Below are 27,113 nucleotides of genomic sequence, written 5' to 3'. Positions count from 1 at the left end.
GCACCCCATATCCATCCTGTGGACGGTAGCGCGAGAGCATATGGATACACAAAAGGCCTAGGAACTAGGCCCCAAAGGGTTAACAGGAATACATATGGATTTATATCTACATATCTATAGTTCACTTATCTGTTACAAGCAAATTTAGGAAATTTGCTTAGTATATCTGGTATCTTATTTTCATTAATAAGATATCTTGACATGTCACATAGGTTATTATACTGTCTGTCTCTGTATTCCTCAATAAGTGGACAATTAAGCACATAGTGTTCAAGAGAGTGACCATATGCCTGATCACATAATTTACATTTAGTTTGATCATCATCTGTGTCTCCCAAACTGCCAGAAGTACTTGTAACCAAGCCTAAGCCTGGCCACTACAACATCAGTCAGTCTGTTCACATTGCAAGTTGCTCCATAAACATACTTATCTACGTTCATGTTATCATAGTGGGTTATAGATCTACTCAGGCTTCTAACTGCATTCCTATAACAATCATTTTCATTATTTACTTCTCTCCTAATATTATTCCTAATGTTAGACACAGTTATACCAAAGTTATATTCTACGTTCTCCTTCTCGATACTCTTCTTGGCTAACAGAGTCATTAGTGTACATATACATAAATTTAGAAAACAAGAAAAAAAGAAGTCTGATAATATAGGATGGTTTATCCACCATGTAATAAGCTCCAGGTGTTTTTATATGTATTGTAATAAAACTGACAGGATCACCTAGGAAAAAACTAGAAAGTCATCAGAAGTGCCAAACGGTTCATTTTAACAAAAAAAAAAAAATTAAGAATGTATCTATGTTAGCTCTACGGTAAATAAAAGTTTTCTGTATCTTGTTTTAAATTCCGCTATTAAATGAATGATAGTTAACATTTTTTTCTGCTGGGGGTCGCCTAACTTGGTGGGAGATGTCAAAAACTATATTATTTATATTATATGCTGTATAGCCCTTGTGGCTTAGCGCTTCTTTTTGATTATAATAATAATATATTATAATTTATATCTGTTATACTCACTGACACCTCAAGGGAGGTCCCTTGATGCTGGTGAGGGGCTCTTGATCTAGCGAATTGGTTTTGTGGTCCGGTTCCCTGAATTGAGTCTGAATACCTTCCATGCCCCCCCCCCCACATGCGCTGTATAATCCTCTGGGTTTAGCGCTCTCCCATGATTATAATAATAATAATATACTAATTAAAAAGGTACTACTAAGAATTATCTTGACTGTATTAGCCACGTCTTCTAAATACGTTGAAAAATAAAGGAAATTTCGACATGGTTCATTGCGGATAAGATATATTAAAAGTTCAGACACTGATGAGCGACTAATTTACGTTAAAAGACATTACTTGTACATGAATGGTATACAGTACCAACAGGTTGAAAATTAGACGTGTATGAAACACCTAGGTATCTTCAAAGATACATACCCAGATGTTGCATACGTGTCTAATTTTCATCAGAAGATATTAGTAAATTGCACTGATTATTTCGTAAGTCATTTACGGTATAAGAGAAGAATTAAAAGGAAAAAATGACACTGTTCCGAGTTTGAAAGACTGTCATAGCAAACACTAAGTCATCACTATGTGAGGACGAAGTCATTACACTTGGGTCAAATTAAGTGTATCAAAATAATGTAAATACAACTCCAGTTCATGTAATTGTTTAAAAAAGCTCACTTTTGAGGGAAATGTGGTTACTCTGATACTGGTGTTCCTTGACGGTGAGGAGCTCTTGATGCAAGCAATTAAACATGTCCTTCCCTTCCTTGAGTCTAACCTAACCACCTCCCATTCCCCCAGACGCTGTATGACCCTTAATGGTCTAGTGATCGATAAAAGTGAAGACACGTTTACTTCTAGAATAAAAGCTCTGTGTGGAAGTTTATCGTGACTATACAAGGAGAAACAATGTACCAATAAATTCTCGATCTATGACTCTGTCTTGTCTTCACCACAATACCTGGAGGTGTTTGTCTGCCTTTCCAAACAACTAGGAGTTAGTGGACCTTTATGTCCGCCCATTCTCAAGCTGTGATCGAATATTACTTACTTGTTTATAATGGTTGTAGGACTGGCAGCTGAAAGCCGTGTAAGGGCACTGCGATACAATGGAGTTGATAAAGAGAAGGATAGATCTCATGTGGTTGCATACTAAAGCATTCTCCACAGCATTGGACACTGAAAATCATTACGAATTGATATAACCAAAAAAGACAAAACAAGAGAAAACAATTTTAACATAGAATAGCAATAAAAAAACAGAGAAAATCTTTGTTATAAGAAGTTAATGTATTTTTTTTTCATAACACTCAACAGGTGCGTGTAAGTAGCGTGCTGTCATGTAGTAATGATGATTCAAATTAGTATTCCTAGTGTGTGTGCCGGATTAGAGTTCGTTTTTAGGAACATATATTACACTGATTAACTTTAACATTGTGGAGGTTTCATTAAATCTTCCCTTTTAAGAATTGAACAATGAGCCTGTACCAACACTCGCCCTATCCGGCTAACCTGTCCCACTACCACTGCAGTGACCATGTCCCTCTATCTTAGAAGTGGCATTGCCCTACTATCCCAGCAGTGACTGTGAAGCACCTATCCCAGCAGTTAACCTATCCCAAACCCCTCAAGGAAGGTTCCTTGATGCTGGTGAGGGCAGTGGCGTCGTAAGGGGAGGGGGGCGCCCCGGGTTACACCATTTAGGGGGTGACACTATAGAGCCTCTAAATGTGACACTAACACCCAAAACAGTGATGCACCAAAATAAGAGAAGAATCCTTCGTTTCTATATAGCCTATTATATGATTACAAAGTACAAATAGGCCTATATAGGGATTGAAGGATTGCAGGATTGAAGGCAAGGAAATGTAAGATCAGATACACTGATATGTTACCTGTACTCAAAGTCAAATCGGAACTAATGTTTCTCTGATATTGCAATCCCCTCAAGGAAGGTTCCTTGATGTTGGTGAGGGGCTCTTGATTTAGGAAATTGGATCTGTGCTCCAGTTCCCCGAATTAAGCCTGAATGCCTTCCACATTCCCCCCCCCAGGCGCTGTATAATCCTCCGGGTTTAGCGCTTCCCCTTGATTATAATAATAATAATAATCTGATATTGCAATGGTTCTCTCTATTTTTTCATTTTTTTTTGTGTTGGTATTGTTGAAGATGAATAAATGTAGGATTTGTTGGCTATACTCAAAGTGGTATTTGAGGTTATGTTCCCTTAATATTACTACGATCATTTATCATTAAAAAGTTGAGAAGGATTCTCCTGTTCAGTTAATGGCCCTTAAACGTTCTCATTGCTAAACATCAGTTACGCCACTACTGTATGCCTAGTAACTAAAGTTTACTCACGCCCCCCCCCCCATCCCCCGCATTGGATTTCATGGGGGTGCCGCCCCGGGTGACACCAACGCTAGCGACGCCACTGGGTGAGGGGCTCTTGATCTAGGGAATTGGATCTGTTCTTCAGTTCCCTGAACTGAGCCTGAATACCTTCCATCCCCCTCGCCACAGGCGCTGTATAATCCTACGGATTTAGCGCTCCCCCCATGATTATAATAGTCTATCCCAATTTTCTAGCACTGAACAAAAAATCTGCACTTACTCAAGGAGAAGTTACTATTTTGTAGCCACCTGGTGACTGGAGGTTCACACCCAGGTTGGTTACGTCCATTATTTGGGAAGAAGTCAAGGTGGCCACAAGTCTCCGTCATCCCGTAACCACCAACTGTAAACGCAATACAAAATTCAGCACTGCCGAGAACACCAGGAGGGTGGCAGTGTCACATCAACCAACTACTATACACAACTACTTAAATTTTTAACACGTGGCATTAAAATTATACTATTAATTAGCAATCTAGAAATTTTAAGCACATAAAATAGCGCCTGGCACTGCAGAAATATCACAAAAATAGCATTCAAATTTGAAATGGTTTTCCATTAAAGACAATGAAAAAGAGAACTTTCCGGTGAGGCTTACACCAAGAGAATGGAGAGGTATCTGTGTGGATGACGTCGACAAAGAGAGCATCAGTGGGGTCGAGGCGGACGCTGGGAGGCAGGTGCTGGAAGCTAGGTCCTGCTGGGTCCAGTCCAGTGATCCTGCCCAGTCCAGACACACGCTCACCCGCGTACCCTGGGGCCAAGGTATCATAATTACTGATTCCAATTTTGCTGTGGTCTAATGAATAGTTAACGAAGTTAGTCTGAGATAGTTGAATTGTGCAGTTAATATGGTTATAGATAGGACAGTGTTTAGACAACTCACAAGGTGATTTACAAGGTTGTCTTCAAGAACAAAACCTATCTGCCTTTTTTATTGGATCCAATCTGATTGTCTCATTCTCCCAGGAACTGACCCTTTCGGGTTTTACACTCCCCACCCCGTGAATATAATAAATATAATGCTGGGTTAAAAGGAAAACAATTAATGACTAATACATTTGAGATGTCTTGATACTTGTTAAAATTATGCTACATTTACTATGGCGGGTCATCACCTTGTAAGAAGCTATTGTGTCAAGTAATTCTTTATAAACTGGCCAGAAAATTATTGCCTTCATTGTCGTTTAAATATCCGTTGTGCAATCGCAAAAAAAATTGCAACTTGTATATTTACTACCAATTCAGAGTCATGTACTTATATATCTGTTATATCTATGTGACTCTGATGGGTTAGTACTATACCCCTTCAAGAATATTTTATTATTCCACATACACTTTTTAAATTACACCAAAGTGGTTGGGCCACTTACCTTTTATATCCTACCTCTCTCCCCCCTCCCACCTTTTTCTAATATTTCTATCCTTACCCATCCTTCTTCCTTACCCATCTTACCGAAGCTCTGGTCATGAGAAGAAGAAGAAGATACCTGCGAGTGGCTCTTGATCCGTGGAACTCCACTTATCCTACCTCTCCTTGAATCTAACCTGATTGCCTCTCATTTTCCAGGCGCTGTATGACCCCTTCGGGATTTGCATTCCCCAGTGATTAAAATTAATTAAAATAGTTAAATTTCGTATTGCTCAACAGATCAGTTGTTATAAGCAATTTGGAGTAAGACAAGGCAAGACGATTTGTTAATGGTAGGGTTACTGAAGCTAAAACCTTGGATAGTTTCAAATTTAGGTTGGGCAAATTTATTTATTTATTTTTTATTTGGACATGATACATAGTTGTATAAAGAAATATAGTGATTGGGTGTACATGCCAAAAGCCCCTTGTATGCAGAGCATTATGGGAAGGCTTAAAATTAACTTAAGATTAACTTAAGTGGTAAAAATTACAATAAACAAATTACAGCATGAAGTACAAATGAGTATTTCAAATAAAAAGCATTAAAGTTATGCAAATTTGTAGCATAACAATGTATAATATAATCCGATCAAATAGAGTAAAATCAATGATTTGTAGTGCAGAAACAGGTCATATGGTCATTAGATGAGTTACTGAGCATTCAAGAGAATGGAGTATTCTATTAGGTGATGTAATTAAAAAAAACATAGTTTGATAGGGTCACAGGTTATACATTTATGAGATACAGTTATTCAGTATTTATTTAGTTGTGGGTGAGTAAGTGATTTTTAAGAAGAGTCTTGAATTGATAAGTAGAAAGTATTTCTTTTATATTCACAGGTAATGAATTCCAGATTTTTGGGCCTTTTATGTGCATTGAGTTTTTACATAGTATGAGATGGACACAGGGAACATCAAAGAGTGATCTGTGCCTTGTGTTATGGTCATGTATTCTGTTGAGGTTGGTAAGGAGAAGTTTGTGGGGAGGGTTTATATCCGAGTTTAGTGTTCTATGTATGTAGTAAGCACAATAATAAGTATGGATGTTTTGTACGGTTTTGATACATTAGTGAGAGGGGTTGGATTTAAGTGGGACTTCCACATGAGTAAATAAATTTATCAAAGGTTATTGCTTGGGTAGCGTTGAAATTGAGTTGGGCAAATATTCTGTTAGTGGGTTGGATTTGTGAAGGACTTGCCCTGAATGGGCTAACAGGCCTACTGCAGTTTTCCTCATTTCTTATGTTAACAATACACAAATAACCCACACCTGGGAGAGGGGGGGAGAACTTGTAAGTACTGGCAATAATGATATACTTACCGACAAAATATTAGGTAGAAGAACAAGGATGCAATTACCTAATGACAGGAGTTTTGTCATCCTTCTTTCTCTGCCTTTTTTCCCGTCCAGTTGTGACCATTACTATTATTTCACTACTACTTTATTATTGCCTCTACCACTACCACTGTTACTGCTACTACCTCATTGCTACTACTACCACTGCTGCTACCTTCAGTACTAGTTCTGTCCCTGTCCTACGCTCTTCACCAACACTTCAATTTTAGGGATGTGTCCATTTACCTAACATAAGGACAATGCAAGATTAAAAAGAGACGCACCGCACACATGAGCTCCGAGGGAATAACAAATGAGGTGGACATCCTGAGGTTGGTGTCCCGTGTTGTCCCTGAGCCAGTTGACCAAGTAAGCCACCTCCAGCCCCACCACCCGGGCATTGGCCACAGATTGCTCGTACAACCCTAGAGACCCATCCGTCCAGTCCACTAGTATCACATTGTAATCAGCAGCGTGCAGGAGGACGTCGGCAAAAGTCTGTCAATTACCAAAAAAAATATTCACGAATATGTAATAACATCTAACACTCTAGTTATACAAGAGCAAAGGGACACCGCAGCGGACCTAATGATCTATGCCAGACAAATAAGATTTTACAGAAACTTGCCATCATCCAGGAAGAATCCCGGCTACTGAGGTATCCATGCAAGAGGATTTTGGTCTTCCTGTTGGGTCTGAATGAAGATATGTATAACTTCTGGATACCTAGCGCAGGTACCAAAAGTCCTTTTGGATCCTCACGGGAGTATATGATATAGACGACATTGATGACCTCCCGCGACTCCGGCTGGAGGTTATAAGGTCGGTAGCGAGGATGATAGAAAGCTGCATCAGTCACTAAGCAGCCAAGCTCCGCGAAGCAGTGTTGATCAACAGACGGTTCTGCTGTACCTGCAAAGAACGATAATACGATTTATATTCACTCTTAGTTTCAGGGACGAAAAGACTCCCAAACGGGAAAGGGTGTTGGGTCAGCATCGACTACCATGTCTAAAATACTGGTAGTTCCAGCTTGTCCATGTTATCTTGGCTACATTAATATAACCCCATCATAACATCCACCAAGTGACCTCTCTCTCGAGACTATGACCATACAAGCTTCCTACACTTGACCTTGTTCCTCACATATATACTTTTATTCAGCCTCTATTGAATTGACAAAGCTCTCAGTGAGCGAAAAAGTACCCATAATAAATGCCCAAGTGCCGCAACTATGTCGTATTTACAAAACGATAAACTCTAATATTATTTGTATTTTCACAAAATGCATGATCTGCTTATTTCCATGTAGACAACTAACAATATGAATACTCTTTCCAAAATTTTTCTCTGAGGTTTATTACCATCTGCTCTCACTATATCTTCGCATTGTGCTCAGTAATGTTAAAAAGACGAATTCAAAACAGTGAATGCAAGTCACTATTAATGTAACAATGTTGGAAGAATTACCTACAATATGTTGTGTAAAGGGACATATGTGCAACTAATGCAGCATTTTATTATGGAAACGCTGCCATATTATGGCGAAACTTTGCCAAAATAAAACGTCCCAATAATAATAATAATAATAATAATAATAATAATAATAATAATAATAATAATATCTTTATTTACTACATGTACAAGGTATACAGGCCATGGCTGACATCAATGACACTATTATAAAGAAAGTCCCTTGTTATGCAGGGCATTTCGGGCAAATTAGGCCAGTTTTGTCCTAGGATGCGACCCACACCAGTCCTCTAACACCCAGGTACCCAATTTACTGATGGGTGAACACAGCCGGTGTAAGGAAACACATCCGATGTTTCCACCCCTTCGCCGGGAATCGAACCTGGACATTCACCGTGTGAAGCTCTTATTTTTCCCCAGCAATTTTTTAGTTACTTCTGTGGAAATCAAATTTTCAATAGATTTTTCCATGAAGTACACTACACTAGCTGATTTTGACATTACTTACTGCTTTCTGCCAAGTGAGGAAAGTTCCTAGGGGAGACGCCCCAATATGGAGAAGTCTTGATACTATGAAACAAGGCTGGCAAATCCTCCACTATCCGTTCCATTAGATCCACTAGGCACTGAATGGAGGCTGGAGCTACAATCGTCATTATAACCAGAACCATGAACATCCTAAATGCCACCATGCTCGCGCTCTCGTGGCCTGGAACATAAAAAAAAATACATACAGAACAATGAATTTGGCTTACTTATAAAATCAAATGAGAGAAATACCTCAGTTTGTTGCAGATGATGAAGGACCACAGGTGGCAACTGGTAACTTTGTGATGTAAATGATTTAAAAAACCGAAAAGTTGAAGGATGAAAAACGTGTGCAACATTTGGGAATCTTTGAGGACGTTTCCTCAGTAAAGATTCCCAGATGTTACACACGTGTCTCATTCTTCAATTGGAAACTTTATTTAGGCAATGATTAGCCTACTAGACAAAGCCAACCCACACCTACTCACTCTCGCTCGTGTATTTGACCCACCAAGTTTTAAAGCAAGCAATATTACTCACTTCAATGGTACTACCCGCCTTTCTTTGTGAAGAAGTGTTTAAGAGGCACGTAAGTGCCCCTTGTCTTCTAATAGCATGTTCATTTTTTCACTATAATCTACCTTGTCGATAATTACTATAGCATTTGCTTTGTTTTGTAAGGTGAGATCTAAGATCTTTCCTTAATTCATGGTATAACTTAACAAATCTTTGAGAACAATTGTGTGGCAGAGATCGGACCTGTGTTTAGACCTCTGCAACATAATTGTCACATTATTTGCACGTGTATTTTTACCTATATATTAATGGTTTACAAAATTGTAAAGTAGATGAATAAGACATGTGCAAGACCTGTGTTGTTCCACATGTGTCCTATTCATAAAGTAGATACTGGATACTGATGATAACATCTAAGAAAGAATTCGAAACAAAATAGATTCACGTAAAATAATTTCTGATTTTAAAGAATTTTTGTAAATTTACCTTCGTTGAGGCTTCTGATGCTAAAGGGTCGACTGGGGAGAAGAAAAGATTCCTGCGAGATCAACTTCGTTGGGCACTTGTACACAGCATTTATCCTTACAAGTCTCACTACTGTACTATGCCTTTGGATATGTTAGTAACTAGCGCAACCTTTTTTCCGGACACGATGCAGAGCAGGCAAGAGCCGACGTCTAGGTGATCAAATATTTGCGACCCGCGCCGTCACCTTACGAACACTGAGTAATCACATGTACATAAGTAACAAAAAAGGCACAATTTACATACCTCGCTCGTACCTTAATCACTGTCCCTCGACACGCAGTCCAGTCCAGCCCAGCCCAGCCCAGCCCAGCCCAGCCCTACACACTACTGCAGCCGTGGAACGTCATAAGTACATCAAAGCATATACTAATGCCAACAAATTGTTGGATACATGTGCAACACCTGGGTATCTTTATTTGAACGATGCTTAGGCAACCAGAGGCCTTTTTTCAAACTAATACAAAGCGGATTAATATAGGCAGTGTCTGACAGAATGAACATTAAAATGGTATAAAATACCGACAGATTGTTAGGTAAGACACATATGCAACAGTTAGGTATCTTTATTTTGAAACGTTTCGCCTACACAGTAGGCTTCTTCAGTCGAGTACAGAAAAGTTGATAGAAGCAGAAGATACTTGAAGACGATGTAATCAGTCCATCACCCTTAAAGTTTTGAGGTGGTCAGTCCCTCAGTCTGGAGAAGAGCATTGTTCCGTTGTCTGAAACAATATGAAGTTGAAGTGACAGAATCGGGCCTTATATAGTGCCAGGAGGTGAGACGTAGGTTGATTTGGGAGGGCAGGTCCTTCTCAAACCCAGCCGTTCTCACTAGTAGAGGTTGTCGAAGTAGATGGTCTGTACCAAGATACCCTTGTGTTGCAGTGTCTGACAGAATGAACATTAAAATGGTATAAAATACCGACAGATTGTTAGGTAAGACACATATGCAACAGTTAGGTATCTTTATTTTGAAACGTTTCGCCTACACAGTAGGCTTCTTCAGTCGAGTACAGAAAAGTTGATAGAAGCAGAAGATACTTGAAGACGATGTAATCAGTCCATCACCCTTAAAGTTTTGAGGTGGTCAGTCCCTCAGTCTGGAGAAGAGCATTGTTCCGGTGTCTGAAACAATATGAAGTTGATAAAGAATCGGGCACTATTAGGCGTTCTTACTTACTTTCAATTCACTTAATTCTTCTGGGCTTGCTACCTGCTTTACAAGGATGATGGATGTTCAAGTCTGAACATCTTCTGTTCAGCTTTGTCCTTTGAAAGCCCGTGTGGGGGGAAACGTTTTAAAAAAGATCCCCCCTTTTCATTGTGCTTCCGTTTTTTTCCCTTTTGGATTCGTCGCCTCCACAAAATTCTGTCAACCTCCTCGACGCCCCTGGGCGGCGGGGAAAGGCCGTTTGGTGCTCCACCCTGGAAAAAAAGGTTCTGTCTCAACTTTTTGTTTCGAAAAACGGGGTGCCCAACTGAATTTTTCTCAACGGGGTATCGTTTTTTTAAAATTTTTCTCATCACTCTGTCTGACTGAACTGTGGGGCGAGCGTTTCAAAGGGTTAACTTTGCATGTTTCTTCCCCTTTGTATTTTTCCATTTTGTTCTTCTGTGAACCTTTGGTATCTTTTGCAACCCTCTTGACCTCACTGGAAAGGGTGAGGGCCTGCCCCAAATGGGCCCTCTTTGAAGGGGTTTTTCTTTTTTTCCCGTGTTTGAACCAGGTGCCTCCGACTGAGGGAACCCCTCAAAAGGTGAAAAGTATCTTCGCTTTGCTCAACTTTCTGTCTCGCGAAAAACCCCTTTCCGGAAACCTTTAAAAAAAAATTTGCTGTGTTTCTAAAATTGTTTTTTCCATTTTAAAGTTCATTCTTTGAACCTCCCGGGGATCTTGTCAACCCCTTCTGACAACCTCCTTAGGGAAGGCTGGGGGAAGGATGCCCTTTTACCCCTCGGCATAAAGGGGGTTTTTCCCTTGAAATGTGATAACGTTTCGCTCACGCAGTAGACTTTTACTATCTGAAAATACCAATGCATGGGCGAGCCGATGTCAATATATGCGGGGCTCGCTGGTAGAAATAAGTAAGCTTACTAGCCCGTGTTAAGCAGGTCCCTTTAAAATCTAACCTTTTTCTCTCCTTACCTAGATACAGTTATGTTTCAGTGTCCGACAGTGTGTGCATAGCAGTGGTATACAATACCACACGAAGTTAAGCAAGATACATGTGCAGCAATAAGGTATCTTTACTCCGAAATGTTTCGGAATAAAGATAACTGCATCTGATCTTTGGAGGTATATACTTTAAGTGTCCATTCTCATGCCTCAGCTTCACATTGTTCCGGACTATGGAACTGAACTCTTATCCGGGATAAGGGACTGACCTCAAAACTAATTCGTCGAGGGTGATGGACTGATTATATCTTTACACCTCCACTGCTTCTACTCTTTCCTATGTGTCTGTATTCGGCTAACGTTTTTTTTTTTACCCTTTGTACATATGGATCGACCTAGGTCTCAAAACAAAAACGTTTTCTTGAAATTATCGTAAAATTATTTGTTTCTTTCTTTCCACTGTTTGTCAGTATAACATACCTCCATAAATATTATTAATAGTAGATAAACATTCTTAATAGCAGAACCAACAAGTTGATGGCTGAGATACTTGTGCAACACGGAAACGTTTCACCAACCTTATCAAGATTGACTGAACACATCGACTCAAGGCTGAGGGACTGATTACGTCAAACTCCTTTGTAATCTTCCATCATTCATCTTTATGCCGGACTGAGGAAGCCACTTGTTAGCGAAACGTTTCCACAATAAAGATACACAAGTGTCTCAATTATTTTTAATAGTGCCGGATATGATGTTTACCATTCTTGTTTTACTCTTGACAGTGATGGAAAGGTCTGAAATCTGGCTGACTTCAAGTACTAAGACTCGGCCCAGTTTGTCTCTAGGAAAGCGGATGATTCTCTCAGTTTTCATCCTACAGTTATTAGTGAAGCGTATTGTGTACTGAAATTCAGAAAAGCCTCTTCTGGACTGAGGAAAAGGTAATATCTACAACCTTCCGTGTATGTCACTGTATTTAACTGGTAAATCTACCGAATGGCGAAACGTCTAAAAATAAAAAGACCCAGATGTTTCACATGTCTAATACATCATCTTGTAGGTATTGTATACCTTGGATATACAACAGTTCATACAGTTCCAACACAATGGAATAAACCTCCAAGTAAAACCGAAATAAATATTTTACAGATCTTTAAGGCTGGGTTGGACAAATACAGAAGTGAGAATGTGAATTGGACCTACCTAGTATGGTCAGTAGGCCTACTGAAGATTTTTTCTGTTATGTACACAATTCCAGACGCAACACAGTGGAGACACTCGAAACAGTTAATATTATAACGGGTTTCACCACAATACCATTAACACAGTAATTGGACGTAAACACTGACCCCACGAATGGCTCAGAAATGTCAGGTCTGTAAAGAATTAAATAACAGGTAATATACTTAAAAGTGAGCTAACAACTATCTTAGACTGTTCTAGCACTTGCACTCCCTAACTTAACTAAGCCTACACCACCACAGGTAATAATTACATGCTCAAAAAGGGCATAACAGGTAGCTACAACAGGTGTACCCACCATGTCAGCGTCACGGGGGAGACTGGAGAGTGGTTCAAGGAAGGTTCTGAACCCACCCACTCACTGTAAGCGATTGCAAGAGTAAACCAATTGTATTTTCTCCTCCCATACCGATCTCTGTCGTCTGGAGTAGAGGAGGATGTTAACTGCTTATCACCTGGGTTAACAAAGTCATTTAAGTAGTGATTAGTTGTCCTCAGGCAAGTCAGTTACAACCATGACGTCATTGATGGAGGATTCTGTGACGTAATAAGATGTAGACTTACATCAATATCTTAAGGTATAATGTTCGCAAATAAGACTGTAATACGCTTGCAAACTCCTCCCACGTTACAAGATCATAAGATATCCTAGAGTCATAGGCTATACCAAGTGGAATTGTTAGTGAGATTGTGAGGCTATGGCAGATCCTGGCGCTTATCCAATTCCTGACTGAGATAACATGGTTACGTATGCTCGTGATGTCTTCAGTATAGAGAAAGTAAGCATACCTCAGTATACGTAACATCCGCTCTCCCAGGCAATGGTAATTAACAGAAAGTGTCTTTGGCGCCTAATATCTTATATTCGGGTTAAAATCAATAATAGAATTTAGAGGTTTCAGCTGGAATATATATATATATATTTTTCAATATGAAGTGTTCAAACTGGTTAGGTGCCTCTTGAACAAATTCTCCGTGAGGGGCTCTTGATCCACGGATTGGGACTTTATATCCCTGTCCTTGGGTTGAATTTAAATGCCTATTCCTCGGGAGCTACATGACCCCTACAGGTTTAGCGCTTCCCCGTGAGTAAAATGAAAAAAAAAGTCTATCTCAGCTCATACGCTGTTAACTGGATGTAAAAGTTTTAAACATGTGAGTCTGATTTTGGTAGAGTAAGATTTTCGGATTTTTAACCCCGGAGGGTTAGCCACTCAGGATAAACCAAGATAGTAAGTGCGTCATCGAGGGACTGTCTGCCTTATTTCCATTCGGGTCCTCAATCTTGTCCCCCAGGATGCGATCCACACCAGTCGACTAACATCCAGGTACCTACTTGCTTGCTTGCTAGGTGGCCGGGAGAACAGGTGTAAGGAAACATGCCCAATGTTTTCATCCTTGCCGGGGATCGAACCACGGATATGTATAGCGTGTGAAGCGAGAGCGTTGCCTACCAGACCACCATTAGCCTCCCCTCCCCCCTCTATGGCGCCGCCCTTGGTGGTAAGTCATCTCCACTCAAGGATGGAGCACTGCACCAGACCCAGCAGCACACGCTAGTCAGGTCCAACTCACACCCGCCCACACCCACTCGTGTATTTACCTAACCTATTTTTAAAACTGCACAACGTTTTAGCCTCAATAACTGTACTCGGGAGTTTGTTCCACTCATCCACAATTCTATTACCAAACCAGTGCTTTCCTATATCCTTCCTGAATCAGAATTTTTCCAACTTGAAACCATTGCTGCGAGTCCTGTCATGGCTGGAAATTTTCAGCACGCTGTTTACATCCCCTTTATTTATTCCTGTTTTCCATTTATACACCTCGATCATATCCCCCCTAATTCTACGCCTTTTATTCAGGGCCTACAGTCTTTCCTCATAGGGAAGATTTCTGATACATGGGATCATCTTTGTCATTTTTGGTTTTAGGTTACTGCTAACCATTCTGTTAGCTTTATTGCGTTTTAGGTTTTTGGTTTTAGGTTACTGCTAACCAGAACTCTTAAATTCTTTTCGCAAATCAGATATAGGATGGCGTGTCAGGGAGAAAAACCAAAACGCCTTTACATTATTTACAGGGAGTCACTAAATTCACAGAGGTCATACAGCGCCGAGGGAGTAAACATGCTCAGCTGAAAGGAAAGGAATACCTCCAGTTCCTTGGATGCAGGGAAACTCTACGAGCAGACGCCTCCACCTGGTGAATTGTGGGTATTTTGGACCACTGGTGGGAGATCAGTCATACAAAATAACTGGGACCTGCTCATAATGTGTATTGTCTGAACACATGGGATTAATCCTGACAATCTCATTCCACAGACGCTGTATGATCCCTAAGGGTTGTGTTCAAGGAATATAGTGTTCTTGCATCACGATTCCTCTAGCATCAAGAACGCCCTCCTCTCCCTTAAACCTCCTCATATCTGCTGGTAAACGGACATAAAAACATCGTTTTTCTTTCATTTTTTATTCTGAATAAATAACCGAGAATTATCACACTACGGGCATGATAATTCTCCATAGCATGCATACAGACAAAATAAAAGCAGTTCTATATACAAGCAAGACAAACTTGACCCAATACCTGGACGCATAAATTCTAAACGTGATGAAGATCTTAATGACTGACTATGGCAGGGTTAAGATACTCCATCACACGTTGCAGGCCGATGGGATGTTTTCTGATCAAAAATTTATCATTAACGCAGATGTAAAATCCAGAAACTGGTGCCAGATTTAAGGATGCTGTGTTACACTGGTACGAAAACCATGTACAGAACAAGCTTTCATTGGGACTCTGAGAATCGTTGTCCCAATGAAAGATTTATATATACTGTGATCTGTACCTATAGGTACTAGGCTTCTGCATCCTCTTATGGTACAGAGTCTGGTGTATATAACATGTACAACATTAGGAAACTGATAAATTTCTCTCAACAGGAGTTCCATCAATTCATTGTATTGATGAAGATGTTTCTGATGAAGGAAACTTTAGAAATGATTCCCAACTCTGAACATGTGCACTTATATATTTGTAAGTTCTATATACAATGTGAAAGTGCCCGGTCTCCTATCTCGGTGAGGTTGATTCAACTAGGCTTTTAGACTCCAGGCCTCGAAGTTTGAGACTAGTACAATCGAATCTCTATCCCGAAATAGCTGGGGCAGAGGGCACCGCGGCATAACCAAAATATCTTTCAAAATAAGCAGCTCCCCCACCCACACACAAAAACACACAGAAGGCTAAGTGTCTATCGAAAAAATGCCTTTGACAGTAACTGTCATGCGGCCTACTAAAGCTTAGCTCAATATTCTAGTCACTGGAGGTATTTGTTAAGAAGTCTGCCGACAGTAATACTGAAGATTTTTTTGAGCGATCACCAACAGCCTGACTGATCAGACATCAGGCCACGACTAGCGAACGGAAGACTGAGCGTCCACCACTGCACTGAAAACTCCCTGACAAGGATTTCAATGCTGAATAAAATAATTACAGGTTCTCATAAACCATGAAGTTGCAACTTTATGTTCCAAGATGGACAAGACAAGACTAACTATTTTTACAAGTACACTTCAGATTATATAAAAAAAATAGAAATGGCTGACTTATGTAAACTACATTAAATTGATCAATTCAGGAAGTCTTAACTTTAACAATCAGTTAAGTTACTTTAATTAGATTGCAAGTATTAATGTTTTTGACACTACATAAAGTTTATGATTTAAAACATTGAGATTATGCAGCAATTTGTGAAGTACTGGTAGAATATACATTTGGTTATTTCATATAATGAAATATTTTGGTGATAAATGAGATCAAGTGAGATCAGGATATATGCAAACATTTGTACCAACTGAATTACTATTGCTAACCTGGGTTTTAATTAATTTAATCAATGTTTAGGTCAGATTTGGGAGATACGCTTAACTATTTTTCAAGGACATTTCAGAATTTCTTGCACCTGGACGAGAATTCTAAATTTAAAGGCTCTTTATCTACAAGGAGTTCCTATACAAGTAGAGTCATACACATGGTATATTAAAGAGATATTAGTTTGTTGCACATGTTTTGTTGCAGCTCTCTAGGAAGAGTCGTAGCGCTGGGTTGAAATTAGTTCCGAGTATCCTCTCTGTATAAAAAGCACAGGTGCTGATTTGTTGCAAGCCGAGTAAATTAAGGCTGAATAGTAGGATGTGTATGTTGTTTGAAACCTAATTGGGTGATTATTCTAACAACTGATGTCTGTTGGGTAACTATGGGTTGGTTTGACGTAGTTTGCTGATGTAGATCCCAAAGCACTAACAATAAGATTAAGAGCAGTATACATAATCTTCCAGTTTCTCCTGTAATTTGAGTTAATTGTGAACTGTTCCAACTATGGTACTGTAGTTACTTGTGAACTGTACGAACCTTAGTACTGTGACTTATTGCTCAGGACATTACATGTACTTCTGTTATTATCTGAGTAAGGCCAGCTGGATGTTGTCAAGCGGAGAAGCAGGTGGGTGAAGTCAGCAGCTGGACGGTTTCACCACTTCCTACCAGGACGTCGTTCTGTTTACCACCAGGGCACAACACGACCTCCTCAGACCCCAGCAGCGGCCCACCACTCCGCTCTCTGTCGTAGACAAAAGGATAGGAGCACAACAGCCATTTGTTTATCGTAGAATTCCTAATAGAGCGATAAGAAAAATTCCGCTTAAGGACAGCTTTGAGAAAAGCTTGAAAAAATATCTGCTGAAGACCTTATTTTTTTTTAAACTGTCATAGCAAGAGCAGGTGAATTGGCAGGACAGGAACACACGAAAATAAATTAGAAAGTTTGCAGAGAAGTTAGAAAAAATGCGATTCTAAAGTATTACTATAGAGTAGCCTTATAAACTTATATTCACTGTGAGAAAATTACAAATAGAAGAGTAGAAACAGTGGTGGCTAGGATTCCTTGAGGTGTATATCGAAGATTGGTGTAGCAAATCCAAGAGAGAAAAGAATGTAAATATGGAGTGGAGCATGAACACTCCAGTACAATATATTAGAATACGGAATACAAGACTAGAATACAGCAAAAAAAAAAGTATGCAAATATGGAAATAACTGTTGACGGCCTTATATATGGGTATTTAATGTTATTTGTAAAGATAAAGATATAGTGGCTTCACGAGTCCATACCTTCGTATGGACTGATGAAGCCACTGTGTGGCGAAACGTTTCCTCAATAAAGATACACAAGAGTTGCACATGTGTCTAATTTATCAACGTGTCAGTTCTCAGAACCATTCATCTACAAGTGAGGATACTGAAATTATAAGTTTAGTGGTACCTAGATTTTGAGTCCAGATGGAATCTATGTCGCCAATGGCGTGTCAGTTATCAGGGCTCATTTACTGTTAAATTTTCACTCACGGGATGAGCGATTGCTCAATGACTTCGGCATATTAACGGAAATATCTAAATATTACCGTTTATAATATTTAAGATACGCATCAGTCATTAACAAGAATAATATATTCCCAAAATTACCAAGTCTGGAGTGATCTTTAGGAATCAAAGCAAAGACTAAATGTCAATGGAATTTTAAAGTATCATGCTATATGTTTAGACCATTGTAAGGTGATCCATGATTAATAAATCAACAATAAATTGTTAATCTCAATAATAGGACTGTCTGTAAAAGTGTGCTCTCGAGTTCATTCTTACCTTTGAACAGATTTTTCAATGTTGAATATGGAGACGCTGGAGAGTGGAAGTGGGCCATCAGAAGCGGGGATATATGAGCTTCCATCGATGATCCAAGTGAAGTGGGCGTACTGGATCTTGCTCAGGTCTTCCCCGTGTTCCACCAAGAATGTGTACCTCTTACCGTGCTCCAGTCTTTGGGGAATTCTAAATGAAAAAAAAAAAACTATTTGTAAATATGGAGAAGAGTAAATTTAAGAAATAAAATATGATTATAGCTTAAAGAGAAGCAGAAATCACTAAACAGATTTAAGAAAAACGACTACCACAGGAGTAATACCAAAATAACTATAATCAGTCGATTTAACAGTCCCATATTACGAGAGAAAGCCTCCATGAAAACGAATACGCTGAAGCGAGTCAGAGGACGTACGTAGTAGTCAGGAGATCAAACTTTATGGTGTGTCCATTGTTGGTGAAGAAGGTGATGCTCAGTTGTCCAGCCATAGTTGTCCCGGGCCCTGCCCCAAGCTGCAGCCTCAGCCGGAAGTGGTACACTGGAGGAGACAGGCATTTGTAACAGATCTGTGTTAAGTAACCTCCCAAGGCAACGGAAATAATGGCTCCAGGGACTAGGCCCAACATGTGGCTCTTATCTTTCAGCTACCGCCGGTAGAATGGATATGGGGTGTATAATGAAGTTAAACTAATTTTAGAAGACACTGGGAAAACCTCTTATTTTGGCGTATGTTTGAAAACATACACCACAATCAGGAGGATGAAGAAAAAGACATTTGCAGCAAAATACGTATGGGTCATACAGTGACTGGAGAATGGAAGGCAACCAAGGTTGACCCAAGAAGCAACTCAATGGTAATATTGTCACATTAATGTTTAATAATATCTATACTTAATATACTGACTGAAATGTTAACACATTGCTACGTTCTTAGGTATGAAAGCAGTTAGTCAAGCAGTGATGAACATCGTAGGCAACAATGTTAACCCAGAAAAATAACTTTTATATTATTATTATTATTATAATCAAGGGGGAAGCGCTAAAATATAACTTTTATAAAGAATCATGAATCAATACTTACAGCAGAGATTCTCTACCGGGCCAGTGGTGAGGTAAAACTTGAGGCCAACTTGTCCTCTGCCTGGCCAGGTGTCTGCGTAAAATCCCATGCTGGCACACCTGGTGCCATCCTCACCACAACTGAAGCATTTACCCTGCCAACAACACATTCTCGACTAATTTTAGTATCTTCGTGGTTTCTAATGGTTACGCTAAACTAATATCTTCACTTATGTGAACTGCTGTACTTTCTCACTCTGGTAAAACTTGCCGCAATGACCAAACTTTTGAAATAATTCTCAAAAACAAAGTTAAGATATATTTCGGTTGCCTCCGTGAGAGTGAAGTATCCTCGCTATCTAACAGTGTCGCTTTAAGTGATTAATGTATTGCAGATTAAACAAGCGATCGATAAATTGTGCCAAATTTAAGTATTTTGTTTGGGCTGTACTATGAGGCTTTGGATTCACTAAAGTTATTATAGATGCATTAGGAATGAATGAATTTAAACTCCATGGCATTATTTAGCGTACAATAAAACAATTATACTTTTACATTTAGGTTAATCATGCATATATGTATAAGAATAATCCTTCATTTAAAGAAAAAACACTATACACAAGCTTTTGTTGGGACAGAGTTCCCATGTGTCAGGATCGTAAGTCATGATGAAGATCTTACACAGATAGGAAATATTTCCCCCCCCCCCCCCCCCAAAAAAAAAAGGGTTGATCTGTGAAGCGTCTCCTTTCGTCACTACCATCGGCAGTACCTTGTCTGAAGTCGCTATTCACCTTGTAGAATATACCATAGATGATACCACTCACTTGTCGGTACTGCTGGTAGGAGTGGCAGCTGAAGGCGATGTAGGGGCACTGAGAGTCTATGGAGTCACGGAAGAGGAACGCAGCTCGTAAATGGTTACACCCGAGAGCGTCCTCCACAACATTCCATGCTGCAATAAAATGTATATATTTTTCTTTAACATCCAGCCTATTGAATTTCTTAGACACTGTACCTTACAACTGTTTTGTTTATTTGTGAAGCTGTTAAATGCTACTGGGTCACAAAATATATTTTAACCTTTGCTTAGCGCTTCGATGCTGTCCCACGGACAGTAGGTGAAGTGACCCAGGTCGGTGACAGGTGTAGTGACCCACGTGGGTCAGTTAATCCCTTAAACAGGGATTAAACTCTCAGCATATAAATGCTGAGAGAAATACATCCCTCAGGGTATATATCCTGTGAGAGAAATGCACATCTCTGTATATATCCTGAGACCCTCGGTCAAAGGTAAACAAAGTAACCAAGAGAAAAAACAGCTGCAGTTTCCCTGGTTTTCAGGAGGACAACTAAGGGTACAAACACTGGATCACAGATGGCGCTGACATACACTTACTCTGGAATTAATCTAAAGGTAACATTGAGCTCTAATAAAAAAAGTAATGCCAGGTTTGTCTGCTATGACTTCCCAACGCCCGCTACTGGTTAGGACATAATAAAATCGAAATTAATTATTCCCTAAATTGGAGACGATGAAATTACGTATATTAATTGCTAGACACAGCTGTGAGTAAGTTAGATTTCCTTGTCGTGCTGGATTTGGCCCGAGGGCAGTGTTTTGTCCAGCTTGTTTTAAGTGGCAGTGCTTGAGCATCCAACAAGCGTGTGTGAGCATGTTAGATTAGCGTGGAGACAATTAGTCTGAAATATTTGACATGCTGTTGGAGTGTGAGCAAGACAACATTTATGAAGGGAATCAGTGGAAACTGATATAATCACACTGACCCTGTCTCCAGAGTGCAGGCACTCTGGAGAGACCGCCGGTGTAATTAAAAAAAAAATAATTAGCTGCTGACAAGTTTTTAAAAGTTACACTTGTTAATTTCGTTGACCCTTAAAGTCTCACTTGCTACTTTTACGGAATCTCATTTACCTCTGGTGAAATTTTTGCCATTTATGAACCACCTGATGGGCGCTGCTAGAGGCGTCTCACAGCCTGTCTGGTTCTGGCCGCCGTTGGGATAGAAGTCAAGGTGACCAGCTGGCTCCTTCAGTCCGTACCCACCATCTGTGTACACGTTTAACAATCATTAGTACAACATCACGAACAGAGTGGAAGGTACACATAATTGTCAGGGAGAATCTTCATGAAACTCACGTCAGCTATTTTCAATTAAACTTTTTAATTAGGCTTAATTTTTTTTTACATTTGTGGAGTGTAAGATAAGGCTGATTGATTGGATAATGGGGTTTAAAGCCTACCGACTACAAGAGTCATTAAGCCTGCATATAATCGGTTCACTAATAGCCAAAAATACTTGAATACGTAGAGATTAAGGGAAACTCTCAAAAGAGAGAGAGAGAGAGAGAGAGAGAGAGAGAGAGAGAGAGAGAGAGAGAGAGAGAGAGAGAGAGAGAGAAAGAGAGAGAGAGAGAGAGAAAGAGAGGGAGAGAGAGAGAGCCCTCACTGTGAATTTTATCCTTAATGTCAAATTAAAAAAAAAGCTCTTACAGAGCTAAAGAGAATGTTCTGTTTAAATTTCCACTCTTTGTTATTAAACAAAGAAAATGTTAAAACATAAACATTATTTTGACATAAAACAAAAAGGAAGGTATTAGTATGCATTACAAAGTCGTTCATTTACAATCTTTCCATTATCATTACATTATTTAGTAACTCAATGATGTGAAAGGAGGTAACACTCTACCGCTGATTTAAAGGGTACATTTTTTGCTCTACGTAACTCTGTCGTGGTTCGGCCTTAACCTAAGCGAACTGCAAGTATACTGAGACTCTAGAAAAAATCCACCTTCTCCCCAACTTGCAAAACAAAACTGACGACAAGAAACCACAGCATTAAAGAAACTCTTTTCTCAGTATCATCCAGTGTTTTACGAAGAGTACAAGTAAGGTTTACCTAAGGAGAAAGGTGCTCCATCGGTGTGGATAACGTCGACGAAGAGAGCGTCAGTGGGGTCCAGACGGACGCTGGAAGGCATGTACTGGAAGTAGGGTTCCGCTGGGTCCAGTCCTGAGATCCTTCCCAGTTTGGGCACTCGCTCCCCCGTGTACCCTACAATTATTCTCTGTCAGTTCTAGTTGTAACTGATGTGGTAATACCGACAACATGTTGTAAAAAGACATTTGTGTAGTCTAGGATATTTAATAAGGAAAACGTTTTAAATTGAGTGGTTTTTTTTTTTTTGTTCACTAAGTATAAATTACTAATATTATTGTTATATTCATGGGGCAGCGCTAAACTGGAATGGGTCACAGCGCCTTGGGAAATGGAAAACATTCAGGCTCTACTGAATAGACCGAAGAAACTATTAGTGGGCGAAACGTATCCTCAATAAATGTACACAAATAACCCGCACATGGGAGAGAGAAACTTATGACGAAACTTATTACGACGTTTCGGTCTGACTTGGGCCATTAAGTAGTCATACGTTTCATTATCTCATGTGCGGGTTATTTGTATATCGTTCCAGTCACGGTATTTGCTTTTTTACTCATATATGCATATATTTTTTTTACATTCTTGTCGGTGTTATTCACCAAGTTTGACGTGACGGAAACTGAAGGAGAACCAACCAGAAACGTGAGCGCCGAGAGAGTGACCGATGATGTGCACATCTTGAGGTCGATGTCCCGTGTTGTCCCTGAGCCATGTGATCAAGTGGGCCACCTCGAGTCCCGCCACCCGGGCATTGGCCACAGTCTGTCCATACAACCCCAGAGAACCATCCGTCCAGTCCACCATTATCACGTTGTAGTCGCCGGTGCGAAGAAAGGCAGATGCGATGTCCTTAGGAAATAACAAGTTGTCGAATCAGATACTATATTCGTATTGCATTCATGAAGTAGTGTTAAATCAGGGTCATGCAGCTCCGTCGACTTAAGATAAAAATCTGTATAATTTAGCTAAATGAAAGTCATGACTTAGGCTGTACTGTCAAATGATTTATATGAAGGCTTGAGCTGATATACCAGCCGGAAGCATTAGTGGTAAAACTGAGCATACAGAAAATACAGTTTGCAAAAATTTTATCTGTTGCGTTAATTAAAAGTTTAGTACTGTAACTGAGGCAGTCGACAGGTGGGTAGAAACTGCATATGTTTCTCAATTAAGGAATGGATGCTAGAGCTTTCACCACTGTGGCCCATACAGATGGGATAATGCTTCAGTTATATCTGTTCCTTGAAGTTCTTAAGAGTGTAGGATACACAAGTGTACCTTAAAATACTATAAGATTTACAAAAGGTCGGTAAGCAGTTCTTACCGTCAACCAAGGCATGTCCCGACCATTGAGATACCCATGGATGATGATTTTCGTCTTTCTGTTGGGCCTAAAGGAAGATTTAAGGACCTGTTGGACATCTTGGGCGGACACCACTACACCCAGCAGGTCCTGCCTAGAGTAGATAGTAAAGAGGACGTTGATGGTCTCTCTCGACTCCGGTTGGAGATTGAGTGGCCGGTATTTTGGGTGATAGAAGTCGCTGCCTGTCTCCAGGCATCCCAACTCCCCGAAACAGTAACGCTCTGCAACCTCGTCTCCTTTAGCTGGAAAAAAAGAAGTTTAAAAATTCAGATTTACAGTCAAATGGCATATATTAAAATCTCAAGGACCAATCACTTAAGTTTTTGTTCAGGACGTGGATATGATCGATTGAACTCGATCTACTCTAGCATGAATGTTGATGGCAACACGTTGTACCGAAATATTGTAACTTTATACATAACAACGTTTCACTAGGTTTGAAAACTTTTTCATGTTAATTTTTGTAGGTATTCACAGATCACTCCAGATAAATAAATGTCTGTACAATCCTGCTTGATCCATGAGTGGTAATATTTATAAATTATGTTATTTGATTATAATGAATACTGGTATATTTCATAAATTTCCCGAGTATAAACATATAAACAGCCTACTCTAATTGGTGTTGACCCAATGTTGAAAGTCATTGTATTAACTTATTGGTTATATGTTCAAAGTGTGAACATGGACACCTGAAAACATCCTAGAATGAATTATGTAGTAGTAAAATCCCCAGTTATAACTCACACTAAGATAACACCGAATATTGTTTTTCTCGAACAAACCTACTGTATCTAAGTACAAACGTACAATTTATAGTTTGTTGGCGGAAGTGTGCAGACGTAGACTTTGAATGAAGCGGCGTACTGATGGCTTGTCCTAGCGCTGGTAGATCCCGTACAATATGAGCCAGTATATTCAACAGATTCTGGCTGGAGGCTGGAGCGGCCAGTATCACAACCAGTGCCACAACCAACACCCGTGGCACGCACACGCTCCCCGTGCCTGAAATACAATACTAAGAGTCAAATAACTTTCTAGTGGTAGTAGCGGCTTATGCTTCAAGACAACAGTGTCTCCTGACACGGGTCCCAGATAATCCACTAACTGGTTAAGCATCCGCTGGTGAACCACAGTTAGGTGCACTCCATTTCATCGTGGTTTCTAGTTTATTTTATTAGCTACATTAATTATATTGTCGTGTAGATACCGTACGTAAAAAAATTCTGTATCTAGTAAGTTATTTACGTTTCACTGGAAACTGTTTACACAATTGTTTACGCCGTGTACGTACACTGTCATGGATGATATTTACACTTATCGTTGCTAATCCCACTAATCGATGCTGTTCACACTTTTCTCAGTGCTATTCACACATACTCGACGCTGTTTACATTTTATAATTGAAGGCATTATTTATATTATTTTGAGTTTTCGTGGAGGTCAGCGAATTTCTTCGACAGCCTCAGCCCTGGCAGCCACCCAGCCATCAATGAAAATAAGTCACTCTGTCTGACTTTTTTGGGTTATCCTAGGTTCTCTACACATATGCTGCTATGTATGATAATTCTATGTAACTGTATTTGTGTATACCTGAATAAATTTACTTACTTACTTACTTACTTACTTACTTATTAACTGAGAGAATAGAGCAACAACTGGGAGTGGGTGAATACCAAGAAAACTCGGACTGACAGAGTCCCAGATGAGAAGCAATTCCTTAATAAAATATTATTATTGCATATGTTTTTCTTTTATGCCACAGTTTATATTGACATACCTCATAACTTAAAGAAGACTGGGGAAAGAAGTCAGTCACATCCACTGTAAAACAATCTAGTGGTTGAATGTTTTCTATGGGTATTGCTGCAACTTTATCAACATAACTTCTGGTTTCATAAAGCCACAGTGTGTGTTTAACGTCGCCAAGAAAGCCTCCATACAACTGCATTTGCATCTTGTTTCTCATGCTGTGTGAGTCATGAGGTCTCATCATGTTTACCTGGAGTTTACCTGGAGAGAGTTTCGGGGGTCAACGCCCCCGCGGCCCGGTCTGTGACCAGGCCTCCTGGTGGATCAGCGCCTGATCAACCAGGCTGTTGCTGCTGGCTGCACGCAAACCAACGTACGAGCCACAGCCCGGCTGATCAGGAACTGACTTTAGGTGCTTCTCCAGTGCCAGCTTGAAGACTGCCAGGGGTCTGTTGGTAATCCCCCTTATGTGTGCTGGGAGGCAGTTGAACAGTCTCGGGCCCCTGACACTTATTGTATGGTCTCTTAACGTGCTAGTGACACCCCTGCTTTTCATTGGGGGGATGGTGCATCGTCTGCCAAGTCTTTTGCTTTCGTAGTGAGTGATTTTCGTGTGCAAGTTCGGTACTAGTCCCTCTAGGATTTTCCAGGTGTATATAATCATGTATCTCTCCCTCCTGCGTTCCAGGGAATACAGGTTTAGAAACCTCAAGCGCTCCCAGTAATTGAGGTGTTTTATCTCCGTTATGCGCGCCGTGAAAGTTCTCTGTACATTTTCTAGGTCGGCAATTTCACCTGCCTTGAAAGGTGCTGTTAGAGTGCAGCAATATTCCAGCCTAGATAGAACAAGTGACTTGAAGAGTGTCATCATGGGCTTGGCCTCCCTAGTTTTGAAGGTTCTCATTATCCATCCTGTCATTTTTCTAGCAGATGCGATTGATACAATGTTATGGTCCTTGAAGGTGAGATCCTCCGACATAATCACTCCCAGGTCTTTGACGTTGGTGTTTCGCTCTATTTTGTGGCCAGAATTTGTTTTGTACTCTGATGAAGATTTAATTTCCTCATGTTTACCATATCTGAGTAATTGAAATTTCTCATCGTTGAACTTCATATTGTTTTCTGCAGCCCACTGAAAGATTTGGTTGATGTCCGCCTGGAGCCTTGCAGTGTCTGCAATGGAAGACACTGTCATGCAGATTCGGGTGTCATCTGCAAAGGAAGACACGGTGCTGTGGCTGACATCCTTGTCTATGTCGGATATGAGGATGAGGAACAAGATGGGAGCTAGTACTGTGCCTTGTGGAACAGAGCTTTTCACCGTAGCTGCCTCGGACTTTACTCTGTTGACGACTACTCTCTGTGTTCTGTTAGTGAGGAAATTATAGATCCATCGACCGACTTTTCCTGTTATTCCTTTAGCGCGCATTTTTGTGCGCTATTACGCCATGGTCACACTTGTCGAAGGCTTTTGCAAAGTCTGTATATATTACATCTGCATTCTTTTTGTCTTCTAGTGCATTTAGGACCTTGTCGTAGTGATCCAGTAGTTGAGACAGACAGGAGCGACCTGTTCTAAACCCATGTTGCCCTGGGTTGTGTAACTGATGGGTTTCTAGATGGGTGGTGATCTTGCTTCTTAGGACCCTTTCAAAGATTTTTATGATATGGGATGTTAGTGCTATTGGTCTGTAGTTCTTTG

At 40.1% G+C, this 27,113-nt stretch overlaps 2 protein-coding genes across 5 annotated transcripts in view; both read right to left on the bottom strand.

Annotated features, from left to right (window-relative positions):
- The window catches only part of LOC128695852 (pancreatic triacylglycerol lipase), a 29,913-nt gene extending 12,789 nt beyond the window's left edge, over window positions 1-17,124 (bottom strand). The window contains exons 1-7 of one of the 4 annotated variants that reach the window (XM_053786745.2): window positions 16,987-17,124; window positions 8,146-8,346; window positions 6,793-7,076; window positions 6,449-6,662; window positions 4,013-4,168; window positions 3,635-3,757; window positions 2,071-2,198 (exon numbers count right to left, since the gene is read on the bottom strand). In XM_053786745.2, the coding sequence (XP_053642720.1) occupies window positions 2,071-2,198; window positions 3,635-3,757; window positions 4,013-4,168; window positions 6,449-6,662; window positions 6,793-7,076; window positions 8,146-8,329 (1,089 nt within the window). In that variant the 5' untranslated portion in view covers window positions 8,330-8,346; window positions 16,987-17,124. Of the gene's footprint in view, window positions 1-2,070; window positions 2,199-3,634; window positions 3,758-4,012; window positions 4,169-6,448; window positions 6,663-6,792; window positions 7,077-8,145; window positions 8,347-12,531; window positions 12,826-12,868; window positions 13,004-16,986 lie in introns of those variants that run through there. The other 3 variants (XM_053786744.2, XM_053786746.2, XM_053786743.2) reach the window with 3 other exon arrangements.
- Window positions 16,164-27,113, bottom strand: part of LOC128695772 (pancreatic triacylglycerol lipase-like) — a 15,316-nt gene continuing 4,366 nt past the window's right edge. The window contains exons 2-11 of the mRNA XM_070092811.1: window positions 24,470-24,664; window positions 23,618-23,901; window positions 22,929-23,142; window positions 22,252-22,407; window positions 21,267-21,401; window positions 20,158-20,285; window positions 19,353-19,485; window positions 18,686-18,809; window positions 18,274-18,459; window positions 16,164-17,194 (exon numbers count right to left, since the gene is read on the bottom strand). Coding sequence (XP_069948912.1) covers window positions 17,062-17,194; window positions 18,274-18,459; window positions 18,686-18,809; window positions 19,353-19,485; window positions 20,158-20,285; window positions 21,267-21,401; window positions 22,252-22,407; window positions 22,929-23,142; window positions 23,618-23,901; window positions 24,470-24,664 — 1,688 coding nt within the window. The 3' untranslated portion in view covers window positions 16,164-17,061. The remainder of the gene's footprint in view (window positions 17,195-18,273; window positions 18,460-18,685; window positions 18,810-19,352; window positions 19,486-20,157; window positions 20,286-21,266; window positions 21,402-22,251; window positions 22,408-22,928; window positions 23,143-23,617; window positions 23,902-24,469; window positions 24,665-27,113) is intronic.

Source organism: Cherax quadricarinatus, chromosome 41 (genome assembly GCF_038502225.1).
Source record: "Cherax quadricarinatus isolate ZL_2023a chromosome 41, ASM3850222v1, whole genome shotgun sequence".
NCBI lineage: Eukaryota > Metazoa > Arthropoda > Malacostraca > Decapoda > Parastacidae > Cherax > Cherax quadricarinatus.
Note: the sequence above shows the minus strand (reverse complement) of the source record. Positions and strands in the feature narration are given on the sequence as shown.